Source organism: Dromiciops gliroides, chromosome 2, assembly GCF_019393635.1.
Source record: "Dromiciops gliroides isolate mDroGli1 chromosome 2, mDroGli1.pri, whole genome shotgun sequence".
Classification (NCBI taxonomy): Eukaryota; Metazoa; Chordata; class Mammalia; order Microbiotheria; family Microbiotheriidae; genus Dromiciops; species Dromiciops gliroides.
The window spans coordinates 383,289,130-383,309,240 of NC_057862.1; the positions used below are offsets into that span (position 1 = coordinate 383,289,130).

The following is a 20,111-nucleotide window of genomic DNA, read 5'->3' on the forward strand; positions in this document are numbered from 1 at the left end:
GCCCTAAAAGTGAGTCATACCTATTATATTCCAAGTAAACTCATCCTTGAGGCTCCCATGTGGGCACTAAATGAACCAATAAATGTAAGAAAAGTGAGTAACTACCCTCATTAAAGGCCAACCTCCCCAGGACTGAAGCCTGCCCAAGTGGCAGGCCTAGGCACAGAACAGGGAGTGAGTGCAATACCCTTAGCCCTTATAGGAACCCAGGAACAGCTCCTCAGGGCTGAAAATGTAAAGTACAATGGAAATCTTAAAGTACCACATAAATACCAGCCATTATCATTATTTGGGAGACAGCCACCTGTGGTGATCCAAGGTTGGGAGACGTGCCTTGGAAACAGAATACCTGGTTTCAAGCCCTGCCTCTGATAACATGCTATATGACATGTGTGAATCATAGGTAAATCATGCTGTATGACATAAATAAATCACTTTTCAGTGCCTCTGTTAAACTATTTAAGACTCTACATTACAGATGAACTGCTTTGGTGGAGGGAGTTTCCATTCCTGAATTTCCTTGAGGATGAAATCACAGATTTAGGCCCGCTACAGCCTCTCCCCCACCCCCACCCCCCCCGCCATGTGAATGTGTCTTCAGACATCTCAGTTTCCCCCTTTGAGTCTGACATCCTCTGTAAAATTCGAGTATTGGACCGGATGGATGATCATTCTCTCCGTTCTAAGTTCAATGATCCAATTCGCGTGTGATTGAACCCTTGAGCTCCCACCTTCTTACCTCGTTGCCTTCCCATGGCTGCAATTTTGCGGGACAGAAAGTCTGGCTGAGAAAGGAAATCCCAAGATCGAAGCTGAGGGTAGCTGGGCTGGGCAGTGGCAGGTGGAAAAGCCTAAGAGCTAATCCCAGGACAGCCTTTGGAAGGAGGAGTCAAGAGGAGAGATGGGGAGGGGCTGGAGAGTCTTAGAAGTCCCCCTAGTTCCTCTGCCAAACACAGCCTAGCGGGGTCCCAGAAGGCGCCTGGGTGGCAGCTCCGTAGCTGCCGCCGAGCAGGAGCCGGGGGCCCGCACGCAGCTGGCCCCCTAGGGCACCATGGACTGGCTAGCTCAGCGCTGCCCGCCGCTTGCTGCCCAGAGCTGCCTTCGCCCCGGCTGCCTCTCCTGGCTCCTGGTGAGTGGCCGGCCCTAGGGAGGGTTTCCCTAGGATTTTAGGGATCTTGGGATTCAAAGTACCACGGGACCATAGCGATCTATTGTAGTTCAACCTACTCGTTTTACGGATGGGGAAACTGAGAGCCCGAGAGAGCAATAAACTCGCTCAAGGTCACACAGGTGGCATGCGGCCAACTCCAAACCTGGTCTTCTGACTCCAAATCCAGTCTGTTTGTAAAACACAACCTCTGCCGGGGCGAAAACTGGGAATGGCCGCCAATACCCTGGAGGAGTAGGAAAAGAGTGGGAATCCGCTCCTCTCCCCTCGGGGAGACACCTACACCGCCCCACTCCCTCCCACCTACTGAATCCTCTTTCTCCCTCTCCCCCCACCTTGAGAAACCCCTGCTGAAACCCAGGAAAAGGTGTGGGGGGGTAACCCACTCAAAAAGGAGCCGGAACCGGTCGGGGCTAGGGAGATTAAAATATTACAAATTGTTATATCAAAATCACGTTTAAATTAATTTTATTGCATTTATTTTATCTCATTAAAGAGAATTTTTAAAAATGCAAAATGGAGCTTTTGGTCCCCTCAAAACTATCCTCTTTCCTTTTATGTTCTTTGTCCCCACCCCCCCACCCCCCAAGCTGGGGGACTAGGCTTTCTTGCTGAAAGTGGATCGTGAAGTCTCTTAGGTTCCCTGGCCCTGGGGGCTCTGGGCTCTGTTTGGACTTTATCCCTTCGAAACACCTCTTAAATTTGTAGGTCCGGAGAAAGCCGGGCATTTGGTCAAATGTCTGCTACTCTTACTTTCTGTCTTTGATTGACTTTCTGTTCTAGTTTTGCCTTTTCTGTCTTGGTGTGTTCCTGTTCGTATCTGTTTATTTCTCTCTGGTCTTTCCACACCTGACAAATAAGAGGGTTGGACTGGATGATTTCTAAGACCCCACCTCTTCACACAGCTCTATCAGTCTGTGTTTTTAAATCATTTCCAATTCTGACAGTCTATCATTTAGTCGTATATAATCATTAAAAAAAAAACACCTACTGGATTTCATGGTTGGGACCCTTTTTTCAAGTGGCTGGTCTTTTTTTCGAGCCGTTGGAATGCCAAGTCAGAGAGGCAGATGAGAGGAAAGATGCGGCTGTGGCAGAGGAAAAAAAAAAACAGCCAGCCATTTAGTCAAACTCAGAAAGTAAAGAAATAAAGACAGCAGTCATGCCCTGCCAGAGGATGGGACTGAGCCAAAGGCAGAGGGACAGGGGAGCAAGAGAGGAAGAACAGAACTGGGTTTGAGTAAAGCCAGGGAAAGAGGGTGGAGATCCAGAGGTGCCCAAAATACTGGTGTCCTTCCAGCCGGCTCTAGGGGCACATACTGAGAAAATGCGGGGAAGTATTCTGAAGATATCAGTATTTGTTCTCAACATGTATGTAATATTTAAACACCATTTCTTACTGAAATAATTGTATCTCCCATTTCTAGAATGGGAAAATAGATGTTAAAATGGTTTGAAAAAATTAAGTAAAAATACTTTACAAAGTCCTTTAACAGCAATTTTCTTATTTTAAGTCTCATACAAACCCAATGAGTAGGAAAGATAGTATTATCCATATTTTACAAATGAGGAAACTGAGGTTCAGAGCAGCTAAGTGATTTGCCCCTGGTTACACACTTAGGGTCACAGGATCTAGCTTTGGAATAAACCTTAGAGTTTACCCAATCTCTTTGATCTATTTTCTGAGTCCCAAAGAAGTGAAGCTTGCCCCAGGTCGTATGGATTGTCCCTATCAATCAAACATGGAATTTGAATCCAGGTACTCTGATACAGAGTCAGTACAAGCACTTGGTGGCCACTGCTCTGTCTGGCACATTCAACCCGGATCTAGGGCATATGTTTTAGAATTGGGAGTGGGAGGACTAAATTATCAGACACATTCTCTGGTCAGAAGAAGCTGGAATTAGACAGTTGGCTTCAAGAAATAAACTTCAAAGTTCCATGATAGTAGAGATGTGGTTAGACAGGAGTGTCTGAAGGGGGTTTTAATGGATAAAAGACCTTAGGCTATATTAAGCAAAAAGGGTACAGAACTGGGAATGTGATATTCCCAGTGTGCTTTGCCCTGGTCAGACCACTTCTAGAATACTGTGTTCATTTTGAGGTAGCACATTTTAGAAAGGACAGCGATGAACTCTGAAGTCAGGAACCATGTTTTATTCAAACTTTGTATCTTTCTAGTTCCTAGCACAATGATTTATATATAGGAAACACTTCATAAGTGTTTGTTGAATGAAGGGAAGGGAAAGCATTTATGTTATGCCTGCTATGTTCCAGGCATTGTGTTAGGCACTTTTTTTTTTTTTTTTGGTGGGGCAATGGGGGTTAAGTGACTTGCCCGGGGTCACACAGCTAGTAAGTGTCAAGTGTCTGAGACCGGATTTGAGCTCAGGTCCTCCTGAATCCAGGACCAGTGCTTTATCCACTGCGCCACCTAGCTGCCCTTCGAGTTCGGCACTTTTAACAAATACTATCTCATTTGACCTCAGGACAATCCTGGGAGGTAGGTGGTGTTAGTTCCATTTTACAGTTGAGGAAACTGAAGCAAGCAGAAGTTAAGTGATTTACCCACAGTCACACAACTAGTAAGTGCTTGAGGTCAGATTTGAATTCAGGTCTTCCTAACCCCAGACCCAGTGCTCTGTCCACTGCACCACCAGCTGCCTCAATGAATAAATGAATGAACGTGAATCCACAAAGGTTATATTTCTCTGTAGGATTGAATAGACATAGGCAGTCTTGACCCATGTCCCTGACTTTTCTCTAGGTGACAATGGCCTTCCTCCTGTCATACCCTATGCTGAGGACCATCAGCCTTCAACTTCACTCAGCAGTTACTGGCAGCTACCTTTCTGGGACTCACTCGGTTGCCTTTGTCAACTGCCCCAATGAACAGATCGCCAGAGACATAGCAAGGTAGAGTGATGGTACATAGTGCTTAGGAGTCCAGCTTGTGGGCTGGAAGATGTCTGAGCTGTTATATTGCCTTAGGAGTGGGGCTCTGTGTGTTCCCTTTAGCACTAGTGTGCAAATCTGACCTCAAGCACTTACTAGTGCTTACTAGGGCTAAAACCACTCAGCCCTATACATTTAGGAGTCAAGGGGCTATGATTTGATGGACCCTTTGTTCTCTGTTAAAAGAAATGGCCTAGGGGGAAGCCAGTTGGAGCAGTGGATAAAGCATGGCATTGGATTTAGAAGGACCCCAGTTCAAATCTGGCCTCAGACACTTATACATCTAGTAGCTGTGTGACCCTGGGCAAGTCACTTAACCCTCATTGCCCTACCCAAAAAAGAAAAAAGAGAAATGGCCTAGAAGATAAATAACAATAATAGCTCACATTTGTATAGTGGGCTACTGTTTGCAAGTCACTTCACATATATTTCATTTGCCATATACTATTTTTTTTTTTTTTGGTGAGGCAACTGGGGTTAAGTGACTTGCCCAGGGTCATATAGCTGGTAAGTGTCAAGTGTCTGAGCTCAAATTTGAACTCAGGTCCTCCTGACTCCAGGGCCAGTGCTCTATCCACTGCGCCACCTAGCTGCCCCCCACCATATACTATTGCTGTTTTATTTAGGCAATCAGTTAGCAATGGTCTTTGAAAGCCTCAGGTGAAGTAGTATTATTTGTAATCATATTCCCTTGTCTTTGAATACCAATTCATATTTTCTTTTTCAAAAAATAATTTATTGGTGTCTCTTGTTTTTACATAACCTAAATTTCATCACCCTTCACACTATATCCTTTCCCTTTCCCCTCTGAGAGAGCCATTCCTTATAGCAAATCATTTTATGTTTTTAAAGCACTTTTATATTTTCCCCCATTTTATCCTCAAAATATCTCTGTGGAGTAGGCAGGGGTAGGTGCTATTATTCCTATTTTACAAATGATGAAATTGAAAGACCTGGAGCCAAGACTGAGGTCCCCTACCTAACTCTGATCCAATGCTTTTTTTGCATTAACTACATAAGTACTGATGTTACAGCAATAATAATGACAATAACTCAATTTATATAGTACCTCAAGGTTTTCAACATGAGATGGGGGAGTACAAGTACTATCCACATTTTATAGATGGGAAAATTTCGTGTCTGAGGGTGAAATGACTTGCTTGGGATTCGGCAATTAAGTGTTATTGCCAAGAAATTAACCCTGGTCATTTGATTCTAATAGCACTGTTCTTTCCACTAGACCAGTAAACTGGTCAAGTGGACCTTTCTCCCTAATAGGAGTGCATGAGTACACACACACACACACACACACACACACACTCTCACACACGCTCACATCGTGAAGTTCATGTTTTGAATGGTTTTGTTTTGTTTTTTAATTTTCCTGGTTCAGCCTTAGAGATGCTAATTCATGTCAAATGGAAAGAAAACCAGGATTGGGGTTCATATTCCTTCAAGGGTATTTAAAGTATTTAAGGACTTCTCTGCTGCCAGTTTTTTCTAAGGGAGTGTGGCAGGTGAAAGATGAAATAACAGAAAAACAAAGGTTCGATCTTCTGAACACATCAATTTATTAAGCAACGAGTGCCAATTGCCCAACAAATTGGGACTGGATCCCTTTCCTCAGCTTAGGCCTGGACCCAGAATTCAGGGGGAGACAGACTTTTATACATTAAAAACAATTAAACAAATAAGGCTAATTAATTCAAAGGAAACAATACGTTAGGTAATCTGATTTCTAATTGGATGAAAGATTTGGGACTTTCCAAGTTGGGAGGGAATAAACAGGTGAAAAAGATGTCTCCCACTCCCCCCAAATGTAAACAATAACTGATCAATCAGTATGGGGCCAGTTTTCAGATAGGACATATGAGTTGCTTGAGATGGAAAATTCTGAGAAAACTTGACTGAATTCCTGGTCAGCATAATTTAGGTCTTTAGTTAAGGGTCTCTAAATAGCAGGTAGAGGTGGTCCAGTTTCCCAGCCTTTGCAGGGCTAGGTCTAAACAATGCAATAAGGTTTTCTAGCAATTCCTACAGCTGAATAAAGTTTTCTCACAAGAAAAAATTGGACTAGACCCATAATTAAATAGAAATTAAGGTAGATCCAGAATTGTGTCAGAAGATAGGATCAGTATGGTTCACTCAGTTCAATCTCAATTCTCTCAAGATTAATTGAATCAAGGGGCAGCTAGGTGGCACAGTGGATAAAGCACAGGCCCTGGATTTCGGAGGACCTGAGTTCAAATCTGGCCTCAGACACTTGATATTTACCAGCTGTGTGACCCTGGACAAGTCACTTAACCCTCCTCCCCCCCCAAAAAAGATTAATTGAATAAAAATGTTAGAGCTGGGAATATTGCATGTCAGAGTGGGAAGTGATCTTAGAGGTTATCTCTTCCAACCCCAGTTTGAGGCATGAATCCTCTTTACAGAATTGCCTTCAAGTGGCCAGCTAGTTTGATGGGGGAATCCCTAAGTCCTGAGGTAGGTCATTGCACTAGTGATGGGGCCCATTTCTAGGAAACTATTTCTTATGCCCAACCAAAATCTGCATGCCTGTTAACTTCCTATTGCTTTGAGTTTTGCCCTCTGGGGCCAAGTAGAACAAACCTATTTCCTCTTCTGATAGCCCATGGTAGCCTTGCACATATTCAAAGACTGCAATAAAGAAAATTGCTACAAAGAAAGCTGGAGAAAGGCCCAACCTGGACTGCTGGGTTCCTTCTTTCCTTATTCGTAGCCCAGCTTTTTTCTTTCTTTCTTTCTTTCTTTCTTTCTTTCTTTCTTTCTTTCTTTCTTTCTTTCTTTCTTTCTTTCTTTCTTTCTTTCTTTCTTTCTTTCTTTCTTTCTTCCTTCCTTCCTTCCTTCCTTCCTTCCTTTCTTTCTTTCTTTCTTTCTTTCTTTCTTTCTTTCTTTCTTTCTTTCTTTCTTTCTTTCTTTCTTTCTTTCTTTCTTTCTTTCTTTCTTTCTTTCTTTCTTTCTCTTTCCCATGCTCAAAAAATTTAAAAAATATATACCCAAACCTTTCTGAAGTAAAATGGCCTTTTGTGGGAAATTAATGACAGTGACAGCTAATATTAGATCAACTCTGTCCTTTGCTTCATTTTTCCTCTATTGAGTCTTTTCCTTTCACTTTCTTCATATTAATATTTAATTTGGAGGGAACATAGGACCAGTGGCACCATTGGCCTGTAATACACAGGGACACTATTCATGGGCTTCTCTGAGGCAATGACATGAATTATTCAGTGCCCACTTCACCCCAGCCCTGCTCTATGTGACTCTCCCACTATTCCCCAGGGAAACCTGTGTTCTCTAAGCCCGAGACACATGTAGTGCAGAAACCAGTCCCAGAAACTTTCTGGATACACAGGATTTTCTGGGAGGCAAGGTTAGGGTAGCCCATACTGCTATTCCTCTGTGATTGCATTGTTGTCCCCAGAGCATGGGTGTGTCAATCAACAGGCTTAGGTTCGAGTCCCACTTCTGACATTACCTACCTCATTGTGTGACTGTGGGTAAGTTACTTCCTTTCCTCTATATCTTAGTTTCTTCATTTGTAAAATGAGAGGGTTTGAATCAGATAACTTTTAGGGTTTCTTACAATTCTAAATCTTATTATCCTACAATGATACTATCTCAAATCTTTATTGTGATTTAAACATCTTTCTCACAACTCTGTGAAGTGGTAAGTGAAATGTTTATTTTCCCTCTTTTTTTTTTTTATAAACTAGGAGATTATGAGGGTCATTGAGGTTAAGAAATCTCTAAGTTCCCTTCTACCTTTCCATAGATCTGAACCCGTGGCTTTTCCAAGAAAGCATCTGAGCTGCCCAGTTGTCATGCAAGAGAGACTTTAGTTGGGAAATATTTATAGGATCATAGCTTTAGAGATATAAAGGATTTTAGAGGCCATTAAGTCCAACCCACTTATTTTACAAGTAGGGAAACCGAGGCCCAGAGAGGTTGAATGGAGTGCCCAAAGTCATGCAGGTGGTTAAAAGTTTTTCTGGCAAGTGAGGTGAAGGTGGGCCATGGCTGGGCTCCTTTTCCTCCTGTTTCTGGAGTACCCCTCCTTAAGAGGTTAGGCTATGGGACAGAAGACAGGGACTCAGTCCCTTACTGTACCTTGTTTCCCTGGGAGAGAACCAACAGAGCAAACACCTTTTCTTCCCCCACAGACATAAGCCTTGTTTCCTCCATGGGAGAGCCCCCACGCTCCCCAATCTTGTCTAGGTTTCTGGGATGTTTTTCCTAAACTGCAGTAGTATTTACTCCACCTTTAACTTGTCACACATTTAGGACACCTTCCTAGATTGCATTCCCCAAGAGCCCTGCAAACATGGTCACAAGCTATAATCTTCCGTCTACAGCCCCTACCCCTGACACGCCTCTGTTCCTTTCTGTTGGCCCAGAGCATGACCTTATCTTCCAGGGCCAAGTGGTTCCATAACATAGTCACCAAAGTCCCTGGGAAAGGGACCTGCTCTCTTCCTAAGAGCTAATAACCTCTACAGGTTCTAGTTAGTGTGTGCCCAGCAAATGTTTTCCCTTAGCTGGAAGAGTTTTAGCTTAGCCCTTTGTTTTCTGAGTACAGAAGGAGGGCCTGGGTAATTCTTACATGACTTATTGATGTGTGTTTGTGTGTTTTGAATTTAAGTCCAATAATAACATTAGACATGTTCCCCAAGTGGCCCGGGGTGGGGGGCGGGGGAAGGATGGGTTGGGTTAGGAGATGGGCGGTTGTTGTGAGATCTGACCTGGCAAGAGAGCTGAGTCATTCAACCTTCCCCCCACAGTTAGTGAGCTGAGACATTTCCCCTTTGGCAGAATAAATGAGCCATTAGAAAAATAGGATTTAGAGGTGGCAGGGATCTTAAAGATCATTTTACAGATGAGGAAATTGAAGCCCAGGGGGAAATGACTGGCCAAAAGTCACACAGGTAAATAACTAGGACAGCTGAGAATAAGACAGACTCTATGAAATCAAATTCAACATTTTCCCCCCATTGTCCCATGGTGCTGCTTTGTCCTTTCTGTCCCATTTTTTTTTTCTTTGCCACTCAGGCCTGACTCCTTGATTACCACCCATCTCTGATTAAGCAAATGGATATTAATCTTGGAGCTTGGCTGTTTGGAGGAGGAAATTGCCCAGAAGTTGCTGTAGAAACAAGGCTGCCCCCTCACCCTCCTTAATACAATTAAAAGGTTTATTTGGACACTAGAATTTTAGTGTCTGTCTCTAAGATCGGCTGAAAGCTAGGGTGGTGTTATTGGTGCTACGCTAATGGAGGAAATTAAATAGAGCACTGCTTAGACCAGGACACGAGGGAGGAGAAAACAGGTCAGTTCTAATAGGACAAAGAGATTCCCTTAATATGACAGAGAACTCAAGGCTCCCCGGGCTTTGAAATGGGGGCAGCAGCATAGCATGGTGGACAGAACATTGGACATGGAGCTTATAGTCCTGAAAACCTCGGGTAGAGGCCTGGTTCTGTCCTCATCTAGCTATGTAATCTTGGGTTAATCATTATACTTTTCTGAGCCTCAGTCTCCTCATCTTTAAAATGGGGCTAGTGTATGGATGACTTTTTTGTTACAATAGCTGCTGCCCACATTTTCTATGAGTCATAGAATTAGAGACAGAGAAGAAGAGTCCTGGCCATATATATATATATATATATATATATATATATATATATATATATATATATATATGTGTGTGTGTGTGTGTGTGTGTGTGTATGTATGTATGTATATGTATACATATATATAATATGCATATATAAACACACATACACATACATATATATATATATACACACATGTGTATACACACACACCTATGTTTTATATATATATATATGTTGGAAAAGAGAAATAAATACAAGCCGTCTTCACACACACACACAAATATCCAAAAAACTCCAAAAGTAGATAAAATGGGGCTAGTGACATTTGTATTTTTCTACCTCACAACAATGTGGAAACACTCTTTAAAGCTTAAAGTCCTATCGAGTGAATATTGTTATGATTCCTGGCCCTGACTTCCTGGGCTAGAGGTTTTTTTATCCCAGGATACTCTCTTTTTTATTTTTATTTATTTATTTATTGTGGGGCAATGGGGGTTAAGTGACTTGCCCAGGGTTACACAGCTAGTAAGTGTCAAATGTCTGAGGCCGCATTTGAACTCAGGTCCTCCTGAATCCAGGGCCAGTGCTTTATCCACTGTGCCACCTAGCTGCTCCCCCAGGATACTCTTTAAGGCCTTTAACAACCTGTTCTTCCAATGAGCAAGCCTTTTCAGAGAGGCTTAAACTTTTCAACTAGGCCTCAGGAGAGGAAGAGGTTGTTTGTTCTCTCTACCACTCTTCTTTGGAGATAAGGATGTGCTGGGATCAGCTCCAACCAGGCTGCTGATTGTTAAATTTGGTGGGGGGAGCATTTACACTTCAGAAATTGGAAAATGCCAATCAAGACTTGGTTGATTGTCTAGATTTATGAAAATGTTGGTAGCAATTATAATGCAATTTAAGTTGAAAAGTATGTCTTACTTACAGGTTTGTTTGTTTTCTTTAGAGAGCTGGTTGTGATGAAGTATGTTCAAGACCAGCAGTGTTATAGAAATGATTTAGTGATACAGACTGTAGGGGATCTCTTATCTGGTTAGGGCATAGTGTACGGTACTGGACTTGGAGTCAGAGGGTTTGGCTTTGAATAACAGCACACTTCTGCCTGGAGCTGACTCAATTTATCCCCAAGAGGCAGGTCCACAAATCAAAGATACTGGATTTTGGTAAAGAACTGGTTTTTGAATTGCTCACTTTTTTTCCTCCTCTCTGTTTGCCTCAGGACCATCCTAGATAAGAAGCTGGCTGCCTGCGTGAACATCCTACCGAGGGCCTCCTCTCTGTGAGTTGGGCCTGCTGTGGCTTGGGGTTCCCACCTGTGTCGATGGCTGCACATCAGCATTCCAGTCTCCCCATTACTCACCCCAGGAACCCTGAGGGAAGCCTGTCCCAGGCCCCTAGAACCATCCTAGTGCTAGGAACTGATCCCTTGTCATGACACCTATATGCTCCAAACCCTTCAAAAGCTCCCCATCAAACACTCATGAGGTAAAAACAGGATTGAGATCTGGATGGGACCCAGAATAAGAGATCTCCAAGGCCTGGGAGGGGTCTAAAGCCTTTTGTTTCATGAACCCCCTTTGACAGTCTGGTAAAGCCTATGGGCCCCTTTTAATGCATAAAGTGCATTAGATTACAAAGGAAACCAGTTATATGGTAATAGTCATAAAAAAATTCTTTTAAACAAGGTAATGGGCCCATGGTTAAGAACCTTTTCTAGTCTATCCACTTCATCTGATCTAAATAAAACCTGAGGTCAGAAGAAATGAAGTCTCCAGTCTTAGAGCTCACAGACAGGAAGCTGAGAATTTTGCATTCAAAGCCAAACCCTCTGACTCCAAGTCCAGTACCATACACTATGCCCTAACCAGATAACAGATCACCTACAGTCTGTATCACGAAATCATTTCTATAACACTGCTGGTCTTGAACATGCTTCATCACTTGGACTGTGGTAACCATTTGTTGTTCGATTGGGTATTTGAACCAAGAAACAGAATATATGGAAATAAGTCAATTATAATCCCTTGGGAAATTTGAGGACTGGATGGCACAGTGCTAAATAGAGCACTGACCTAGAAGTCAGGGACTGGCTTCACATGCCAGGCCTGCTACTAACTGGTTGTCACTGGGCAGTCACTTAACTTTTGAGTACCCAAGAAGGGGTGTTGGAAGAAAACAAAAGAAACTGAATGCTGTGGAATTCTAATGATCAACAATGTCCTTGAAGAAAAGAGGAGAAAATGCACCTCTCTTTTTCTTTGTCCTTCTCTTCCTCCCATTCCTCTTCCTTCTCCTCTTCTTCCTGTTCCTCTTCCTTTTCCATCTCCTCCTGTTCCTCTTCCTTTTCCATCTCCTCCTCTTCCTCTTTTTTCTCCTCCTCCACCTTTCTTCTCTTCTTTCTCCTCTTCTTTTCCTCCTTTTCTTTCTCTTCCTTCTCTTCCTCTTTTTTCCTCTCCCCCTTCCAGAGATAGGGCCCAAGGGTTTGAAGCACTGGGTATACTGTCAGACTCAGTTGATGTATTGGTAAGTTTTGCTAAACTTCTTTTCCTTTTCCTTTAAAAAATGTGACAAAAAATAGCTCCCTGGGGAGGGGAGGAAAGACAGGATATGTTTAGGAATAAACATAAGGTAAAAATGAAATATACCAATAAACATTTAACAATATGAGAATGTTGGACTAGATGATTTCTAAAGCCCCTTCCATCTTCAATAATCTGTGAATTGGGACACTTCAGGATTCTTGCACACTACTGGGGAATTGGATTCCCCACACAATGGGGATTTCTTCCCTCTGGCATTTAAGGGTCTCTATAGCCTGGCCAAACTTATTGCCTCCTATGAGCCTTTGTGAAGCCTCTGATCCATCTAAATTGGCATCTCTCCATTGTCCTCCTACACATACCACATGACTCATGCTGGAATGCATGCTGGAATACACTCTTTACTCCCTCTGAATTCTGCAAGGCCCAGTTCAGATCCTTCTTCCACATAGCCTTCCCTTTCCACTACAGTTTTCAGTGTTTCCCTCTACCTCAGAACCCATCACTTATGTTTCCTGAATCACACATTTCACCATTAATCATAAGCAGGCATTTCCTGTATATCATTGTCCCAATTGACATAATTTCTTTTTTTCCCCAACTGACATAATTTCACTAGAAAGTTGTTAATATGTTATATCCAAGAGTGTCCTGATAAATGTTTAACAACCAGCTCTCCATGGGGGAAAAAGGCAGCAGGATACACTTTTTGTTGTTGTTGTTGCCATTTTCATAAGTCCTTCAGGGTTATATTGGACCACTGCCTTGCTGAAAATAACCACATGCTTCCCAGCAGATCATTTTACACTATTGCTGTTATTTTGTATACAGTGCATTTCACTCTGCTTCAGTTCATGTAGGTCTTTCCAGGTTTTTCTAATAGTATCCTGTTCATCATAACCTAAATAATGTACCTTAAACTTGACAAAGAATTTTCTTCATATTAGCCCAGCAAAATCTTCGTAACTATTTCCCTCCATCCTATTCCCTTCCCATGATATTTACTCTATTTTCTATCTTCTTTTAAACTATTCCTCCTCAAAAGCACTTTACTTCTCACTGTCCCCTCCCCTACTCTGCACTCCCTTTTTTTTCACCCTTCCTTCCTTATCCTCTTCCCCTCATACTTTCCTATAAGGTTAAATAGATTACTCCTCCCAACTGGGTATGAATGTTATTCCCTCCATGAGCCAACTCTGATGAGTTTAAAGTCTTTGAGCTAATTCTATGTTCCAAATTTTCTTCCTCCCTCTCTCCTCAACCCTCCCTATGAAATCAAGCAATTCAATATTTCATACTTGTGCCGTTATGGAGAACATCTTCACCTTCCTTGAAAGTATTTTGCTTTTTACTACTCTCTCCCAGAATCTGCCCTTCCCTCCTTCCCCTCTTCCCCCCACCTTATCACCCTCCCCTCCCTCAGGGCAAAATATATTACTATACCCACTTGAGTATATATGTTAGTCCTTCTTTGAGTCAATTCTGATGATATTAAGGTTCAATCACTCCCCAATTCCTTCCCCCTCTTCCCCTCCCCTCCATAAGCTTTTTTCTTGTTTCCTTCATGTGAACAACCTCTCCCCAGACCATCTCTCCCCTTCCCCCTCCCCCAGTCTATTTCTCCTACACCTCAACCCTATTTTAAGGATGTCATTATGGGTTAGTTAGGTGGCACAGTGGACATTGCACCAGCCCTGGACCCAGGAGGCCCCAAGCCCAAATCCGGCCCCAGACATAAGATACCCCACAAAGAACAAAACATAACATCCCTTCATATTCAGTTCAGACCTGTGTCCTCTGTAGTATCTTCCCATATAGGAATGTTAACAGTTTGATCTTTTAATATCCCTCATGAAGTCTTTTTCCTGTTTATCTTTTTATGCTTCTCCAGGGTCTTGTATTTGAAAGTCAAATTTTCTATTCACTTCAGGTCTTTTCATAACAAATGCCTGAAAGTCTTCTTTCTCCTTGAAGTTCCATGTTTGCCTCTGAAAGATGATGCTTAGTTTTGCTGGGTACGTGATTTTTGGCTGTAGTCCCAGTTCCTTTGCCCTCTGGAATATCATATTCCATGCCCTCCGGTCCTTTAATGTAGAAGCTGCTAGATCTTGCTTTATCCTTATTGGAGCTCCACAGTATTTGAATTCCTTTTTTCTAGCTGCTTTCAATATTTTCTCCTTGACCTGGGAGTTCTGGAATTTGGCTATAATATTCCTGGGGGTTTTCCTTTTGGGACCTCTTTCAGGAGGTGATCGGTGGATCCTTTCAATTTCTATTTTAGCTTCTGCTTCTAGTATATCAGGGCAATTTTCCCTCACAATCTCTTGGAGGATGGTGTCTAAACTCTTGTTTTGGTCATGGTTTTCAGGCAGTCCAATGATTTTCAAATTATCTCTCCTAGATTTATTTTCTAGGTCAGCTGTTTTTCCAAGGAGATATTTCACATTGCCCTCTATTTTTTCATTCAATTGGATTTGCTTTACTGTGTCTTGGTTTCTCATAAGGTCACTAGCTTCCATTTGTTCAATCCTAATTCTTAGGCAATTATTTTCAGCAGACATTTTTTAATCTCCTTTTCCATTTGGCTTTTCAAACTGTTGACTTTTTTCTCATGACTCTCCTGCATTGCTCTCATTTCTCTTTCCATTCCTTCCTCTCTTTCTCTACATCTTCGTTCTATCTCTCCTACTTTCTCTTCAAAGTCCCTTTTGAGAGCTTCCATGGCCTGAGACCAGTTCATATTTTTCTTGGAAGCTTTGGATGTTGGAGCTTTGACCCTATTATTATCTTCTTCTTCTGAGGATGTATTGTGGTCTACCTTTCCCCCAAAGAAGTTTTCGAAGGTCTGCTTTTTCTGCCTACTCATGCTGGCTTACTGTTTCTTGGCTTTTTACTCCTTAAAGTGTAGCGCTGCTTCCCGGACACACCGTTCGTGCTACAGCGTGGCCCAGGGGGTGATTGGACTTCTTCTCAGCCTGCCTGGCTTGTGAGTAATCACAGCCGCTTTCTCTTTGACCCGGAAACAGAAGTCTGATTGAGCTCTGATTCTCTATGGTCGGAAGCTTGGCGTGCTTTTACCCCTCCCCCACTGGGCCACCACCACTCGATTCAGCCCACTGGTTCAGACCCAGGGTGCTTTGCCCCAACTCCAGTAGATACTGCCTCCACTTCCCCCCGGCCTACCGCCGAACCCCCTCACCAGTCCGTGATCGGAGCCTCAGAAGCTGCTGGTGCTGAAGTCTCTGACATGTGCTGGAAGCACTGTCCCTGGCTGAGTCCGGACCGCGTGCTGAGCTTTTCAGCCTGATCAGTAGGTGATCAGAATTGCCCACTTTTGCAGAGAAACAGTCTCACTCTGTTCTTATGTGCATTAGGCTGTTCTGGGTTTTGATTTTTACCGCATTATTTGGGCGTGAATGGACGGGTTTATCTGGAGCTTGTGGAAGTCACAGCCTCTCCTCTGCCATCTTGGCTCCGCCCCCCCCCCCCCCCCAGGGATTAGCAGGATACACTTTTAAGTTTAGTCTGTATTATTAATATTTGCTCTGTCATGTCCTTAAGACTAGACAATCAACAAAATCCAAGCCCTGATTTTTTAAAAATTAAATTAAATTAAATTTTTATTTTTTGTGGGGCAATGAGGGTTAAATGACTTGCCCAGGGTCACACAGCTAGTAAGTGTCAAGTGTCTGAGGCCGGATTTGAACTCAGGTCCTCCTGAATCCAGGGCTGGTGCTTTATCCACTGTGCCACCTAGCTGTCCCCCCAAGCCCTGATTTTTAGCTTTTGCTAATTCCTGAGGTATAAATGTTTTCACTGAAAATTAAACAATCTGCTCTTCTGAGGCTGGTTTGAGCTGGCTTCAGCACATTTCTTGTTACAACTAAACCTTGCTATTTAGGTCACTTACTCAGGCACTTGGTTCTAACATTTCTCTTTCCAATGAGACTCACACCCCTTGATAACATCATTTTCTCTTTACCCACTTCTTGCTCTACCAATGAATGGCCTTACAAAGGGTATACTTGTACTGCCATTTTGTGGAACATCTTAAGAGACATTAATTACTTGTCATTGGATTTAGTACCAGAAGGGACTTAGGAAATCACCTAGTCCATTCCCTTCCTTTTCTTTAAGATGAGGAAATTAAAACTCAGAGAGGTTAGCTGATGTGCCTAAGGTGACACAGGTAAGTAAGTAGTCTGAACTCAGGTTTGCTGATTCTCAAACCAAATTTCCCCTTTGCACTCCACCACAGGGCCTTTTGTGGTGACCTGCCTTTACCCTATTTCCTATTGAATCTATCCTTCATACCAATGCTGAACTAATTTTTTCTAATGTGCTACTCTGTCCATGTTCCTTTTGGTTCACTTCATAGTGGCACACTTTAAGAAGGATGGGTGAGTAGGAGTATATTGAGGGACCTATATAAGGAGCCATGTAGAAGACTAGAATAAGTAGCCTGAAGAAGGGGGAGGCAGGGAGAAAGGGAGGGATAGGATTGCTTGCTTTCAGACATGTGAAGGAATTGTCCAGTGGAAGTACTTATTCCTTATTCTCTATGGTTCCAGAACTAGGAACGATAGATGGAAGTCACAGGAAGCCAGATTTTGGTTTGTGTGAAGACAGAACTTACTAACAATTAGAGTTGTTTAAAAATATAACAGGAATTAGTGAGTTCCCTGTCATTGGAAATATCATAACTTAGGCTGGATGAGTACTTGTCATGGATTCTATATGGGGAGTTCCCAAATAGAGAAAAAGTTGAGATTAGTTTCTTTCAGTCCCTCCTGTCCCCAAGGATTTTATGTTCTATCTCACTATAGTTAGGTCATAGCGAGTTCCTCGTTCCTTAGAAATCCTTATTAAAGGAAGTAGGGGAAGTTTTGAAATTTCCTTTTCATCTTACTAATTTATAACTAGCAGAGAAAGGCCTGGTGGTGTGGGGTTAGGGGAATGGCATTTCAAGAGAACTCTGCCTACCTACCCTTTAAGCAGAATAATACCTTTCTTTAATCTTGTTAACTCTTCTAGGTACTTTTGGAAGGGAGAGATTGAAGAAGCCACTGAAATACTTTTGGTAAGTGTGAGTACCAGTCCAGACCTAAAGGGTTTGGGGCAAGGTGGAATAAGTAGTAAAAAGAAACTCACCTCACTCCCCCCCCCCCTTTTTTTTTTTTATCATTTTCAGTTTTTAAAATAGAAGTCTCATAAAGCCATAAAATGTTAGGCCTGGAAGGGACCTTAGAGTATAGAATGTCAGAGCTAAAAGGGACTTAAAACATACAATGTTCACATAGGAAAGGGCCTTAGAAATCACTTAGTGATTTCTTTTCTTTTTCTTTTGTTTATTTCTTTTATTTCCTTTTATTTTATAGATGGGAAAGGGGCATATTTCCATCTCTCCCAAGTTTTGTATACAAGTCCTTGGGTTGTTCTTTAGGACCTCAATGGAAATCCATAGTTTCAGAGTCAGGGGGAAAAAGCTGCACCAGTTGGCTCATTAGAGGCAAAAGTAACATCACATTATCTGGAAATGATTTTCTGAAACACTGATGTTTCTCTTGAACAGTTAGTGAAAACGAAGACGTCAAAAATACATGAACTCTCTAACTACATCAGGTGAGACTTCTCTCTTTCCATCAGCCTGTCTCTAGTCCCTCTCCTTCAGCAGTTTGGTCAAAGATCTGAACCTGATGAATGTCTCAGATAAGGTAAAAGGCAGGATGTTTAACTGAGCCTATGCATGGTATCAGCTTTACCTCTTATGGAGATTCATTATAGATGGGAAATTACACTATATCTGGGGGAGGGCTGGCTGAACAGGAGCTATGGGTGTTAAATAATTTTCAGGGAATTCTCTGTATGGCTATTTATGTACTTATGCAGGTGAGATATCTGAAGCTGTGGTATTCCCCCAAGTAAGCTAACACTAGTAGAAAGCTTAGTGGGGTATGTGGGGTGGGGCATGTGTGTGTGTGTGTGTGTGTGTGTGTGTGTGTGTGTGTGTGTGTGTGTGTGTGTAAGACACAAGAGAATCAATATGGTAGATTAAATAGAATGCTGGATTTAGAGTCAAGAATACCGGGGTTCAAACCCTCCCTATGATACTAGCTGGCTGTGGGGGAGTCACCTCACCCTTATGAGTCCCAGCCACTCTCTGAGATTAAGTTATTAAGTCAAAGATGGACTGTGATCTACACTGGCACTCCAGTGATGAAACCACAGACCCTGTAAATATTAGAAAGCAAAAATCTCCATGACTCTGTGTGTCAAAACCCCTGATGATGACAGAGGCCACTGGTTGAACAAACAAAAACCCAGTATAATCTCCTAAAGTGTTCTTGGCTAATGAACATTAGATAAAGTACATACATGTATGAAGATCTTCGGGCTTCTTTCTCAGGAAATATCTCCAACCATACTTACTTAGCTCTTTTCTCTTCCTTTAGATCAGTTCATCCTTTTGAAATTCCTGAGCTCTTCAGCCTACCCATCGACCAAGGAAACCCTCTTTATTTAAAGTGGATTGAGGAAGGGGTCGCTGAGGACTGAGCAGAGGCTCACTCTGCTTTCTGGTGTGACAGTTCTCACATTGTTATCTTTCCCATTGGGGAGAAGTCTGCAGAGAGCTTAGCAGGGGGTGGAGAGACATAGTTGCTCTTCCTTGGATTGTATAGAAGATAATTAACATGGATTCCGATGCTTATGTCAGCTCTTTGCCCATTCCGGGTAATGAGCAAAACAGGTGAAAGCATGTTGAATGGGAGGGGAGATAACTATGTACTTGGAAGACCTACTTTTCCCTCATAATGAGAGTTTAATTCCTTAAGAGGCTGGTTGTGTGAAGGTTCCACCTTGCTTCTCTTCCCCATCACCCACTACTATATACACTTCAAGATGTACCAGCAGCTCGTGGATTGTCCCCTTTTCACAGAATGGAGCCCTTACTAAAAAAAATGGAAACTAGGTTAAATTAGGTCTGCTTTTCACTTATTTTTATTGCCTCTGTTAGGAAGAAACCTGGCAAACAAATTCACTCTTAGGTTCTAAGAGCTAGATGTGTTTCTCTTCAAAGGGAATTTTTTTTCCTTTTAAAATATTTTATTCTTTTCCCAATTACACATAAAACCAATTTCAACCCTCATTTTAAAAAAATTTGAGTTTTTTAATTCTCTCTTGCATTCCCTCTTTCTCCCACATTGAGAAGTCAGGCAATTTGATATTGTTATACATATATATCACGCAAACCATATTTCCAAATTAGTCGTGTTATGAAAGAGAACACAGACCAAAAAAAAAAACCCAAGAAAAATAAAGTTTTTTTAAAAGTATACTTTGACCTGCATTCAGACTCTATCAGTTCTTTCTCTAGAGGTGGATAGCATTTTTCATCATGAGTCCTTCAGAATTAACTTGGATCATTATATTACTGAAAATGGCTGTCATTTACAACTGATCTTACAATATTGCTGTGTACAATGTTCTCCTGGTTTTGCTTACTTCACATTGCACAAGTTCATGTAAGTTTTCCAGGCTTTCCTGAAAGCATACTGCTCCTCATTTCTTATAGCACAATAGTATTCCATTATAATCATATACTACAATTTGTTTAGCCACTCCCCAATTGATGGGTATTCCCTCAATCTCTAATTCTTTGCCCCCATAAAAAGAGCTGCCATAAATATTTTTGTACACATATGTCCCTTTCCTTTTTTTGATCGCTTTGGAATACAGATCTAGTAGTTCTGTACTGCTGGGTCAAAGAATATACTTGGTTTTATTGCCCTTTGAACATTTTTCCAAATTACT

The 20,111-nt window shown here is 42.1% G+C and overlaps 2 protein-coding genes across 2 annotated transcripts in view; one reads left to right on the plus strand and one right to left on the minus strand.

The window, feature by feature from the left end:
* PSMD5 (proteasome 26S subunit, non-ATPase 5) overlaps positions 1–856 on the minus strand; it is a 29,561-nt gene extending 28,705 nt beyond the window's left edge. Inside the window, exon 1 of the mRNA XM_043985776.1 lies at positions 740–856. The gene's annotated coding sequence lies outside the window, so the exon portion shown is untranslated. The remainder of the gene's footprint in view (positions 1–739) is intronic.
* Positions 857–901: 45 nt separating this feature from the next.
* On the plus strand, positions 902–19,653 carry LOC122741906 (protein CutA homolog). The gene is made up of 6 exons (XM_043985777.1): positions 902–1,129; positions 3,936–4,084; positions 10,979–11,038; positions 17,334–17,379; positions 17,872–17,921; positions 18,752–19,653. The coding sequence occupies exons 1-6, from the start codon at positions 1,052–1,054 to the stop codon at positions 18,852–18,854; spliced, it is 486 nt and encodes a 161-aa protein (XP_043841712.1). The 5' UTR covers positions 902–1,051; the 3' UTR covers positions 18,855–19,653.
* Positions 19,654–20,111: the final 458 nt, after the last annotated feature.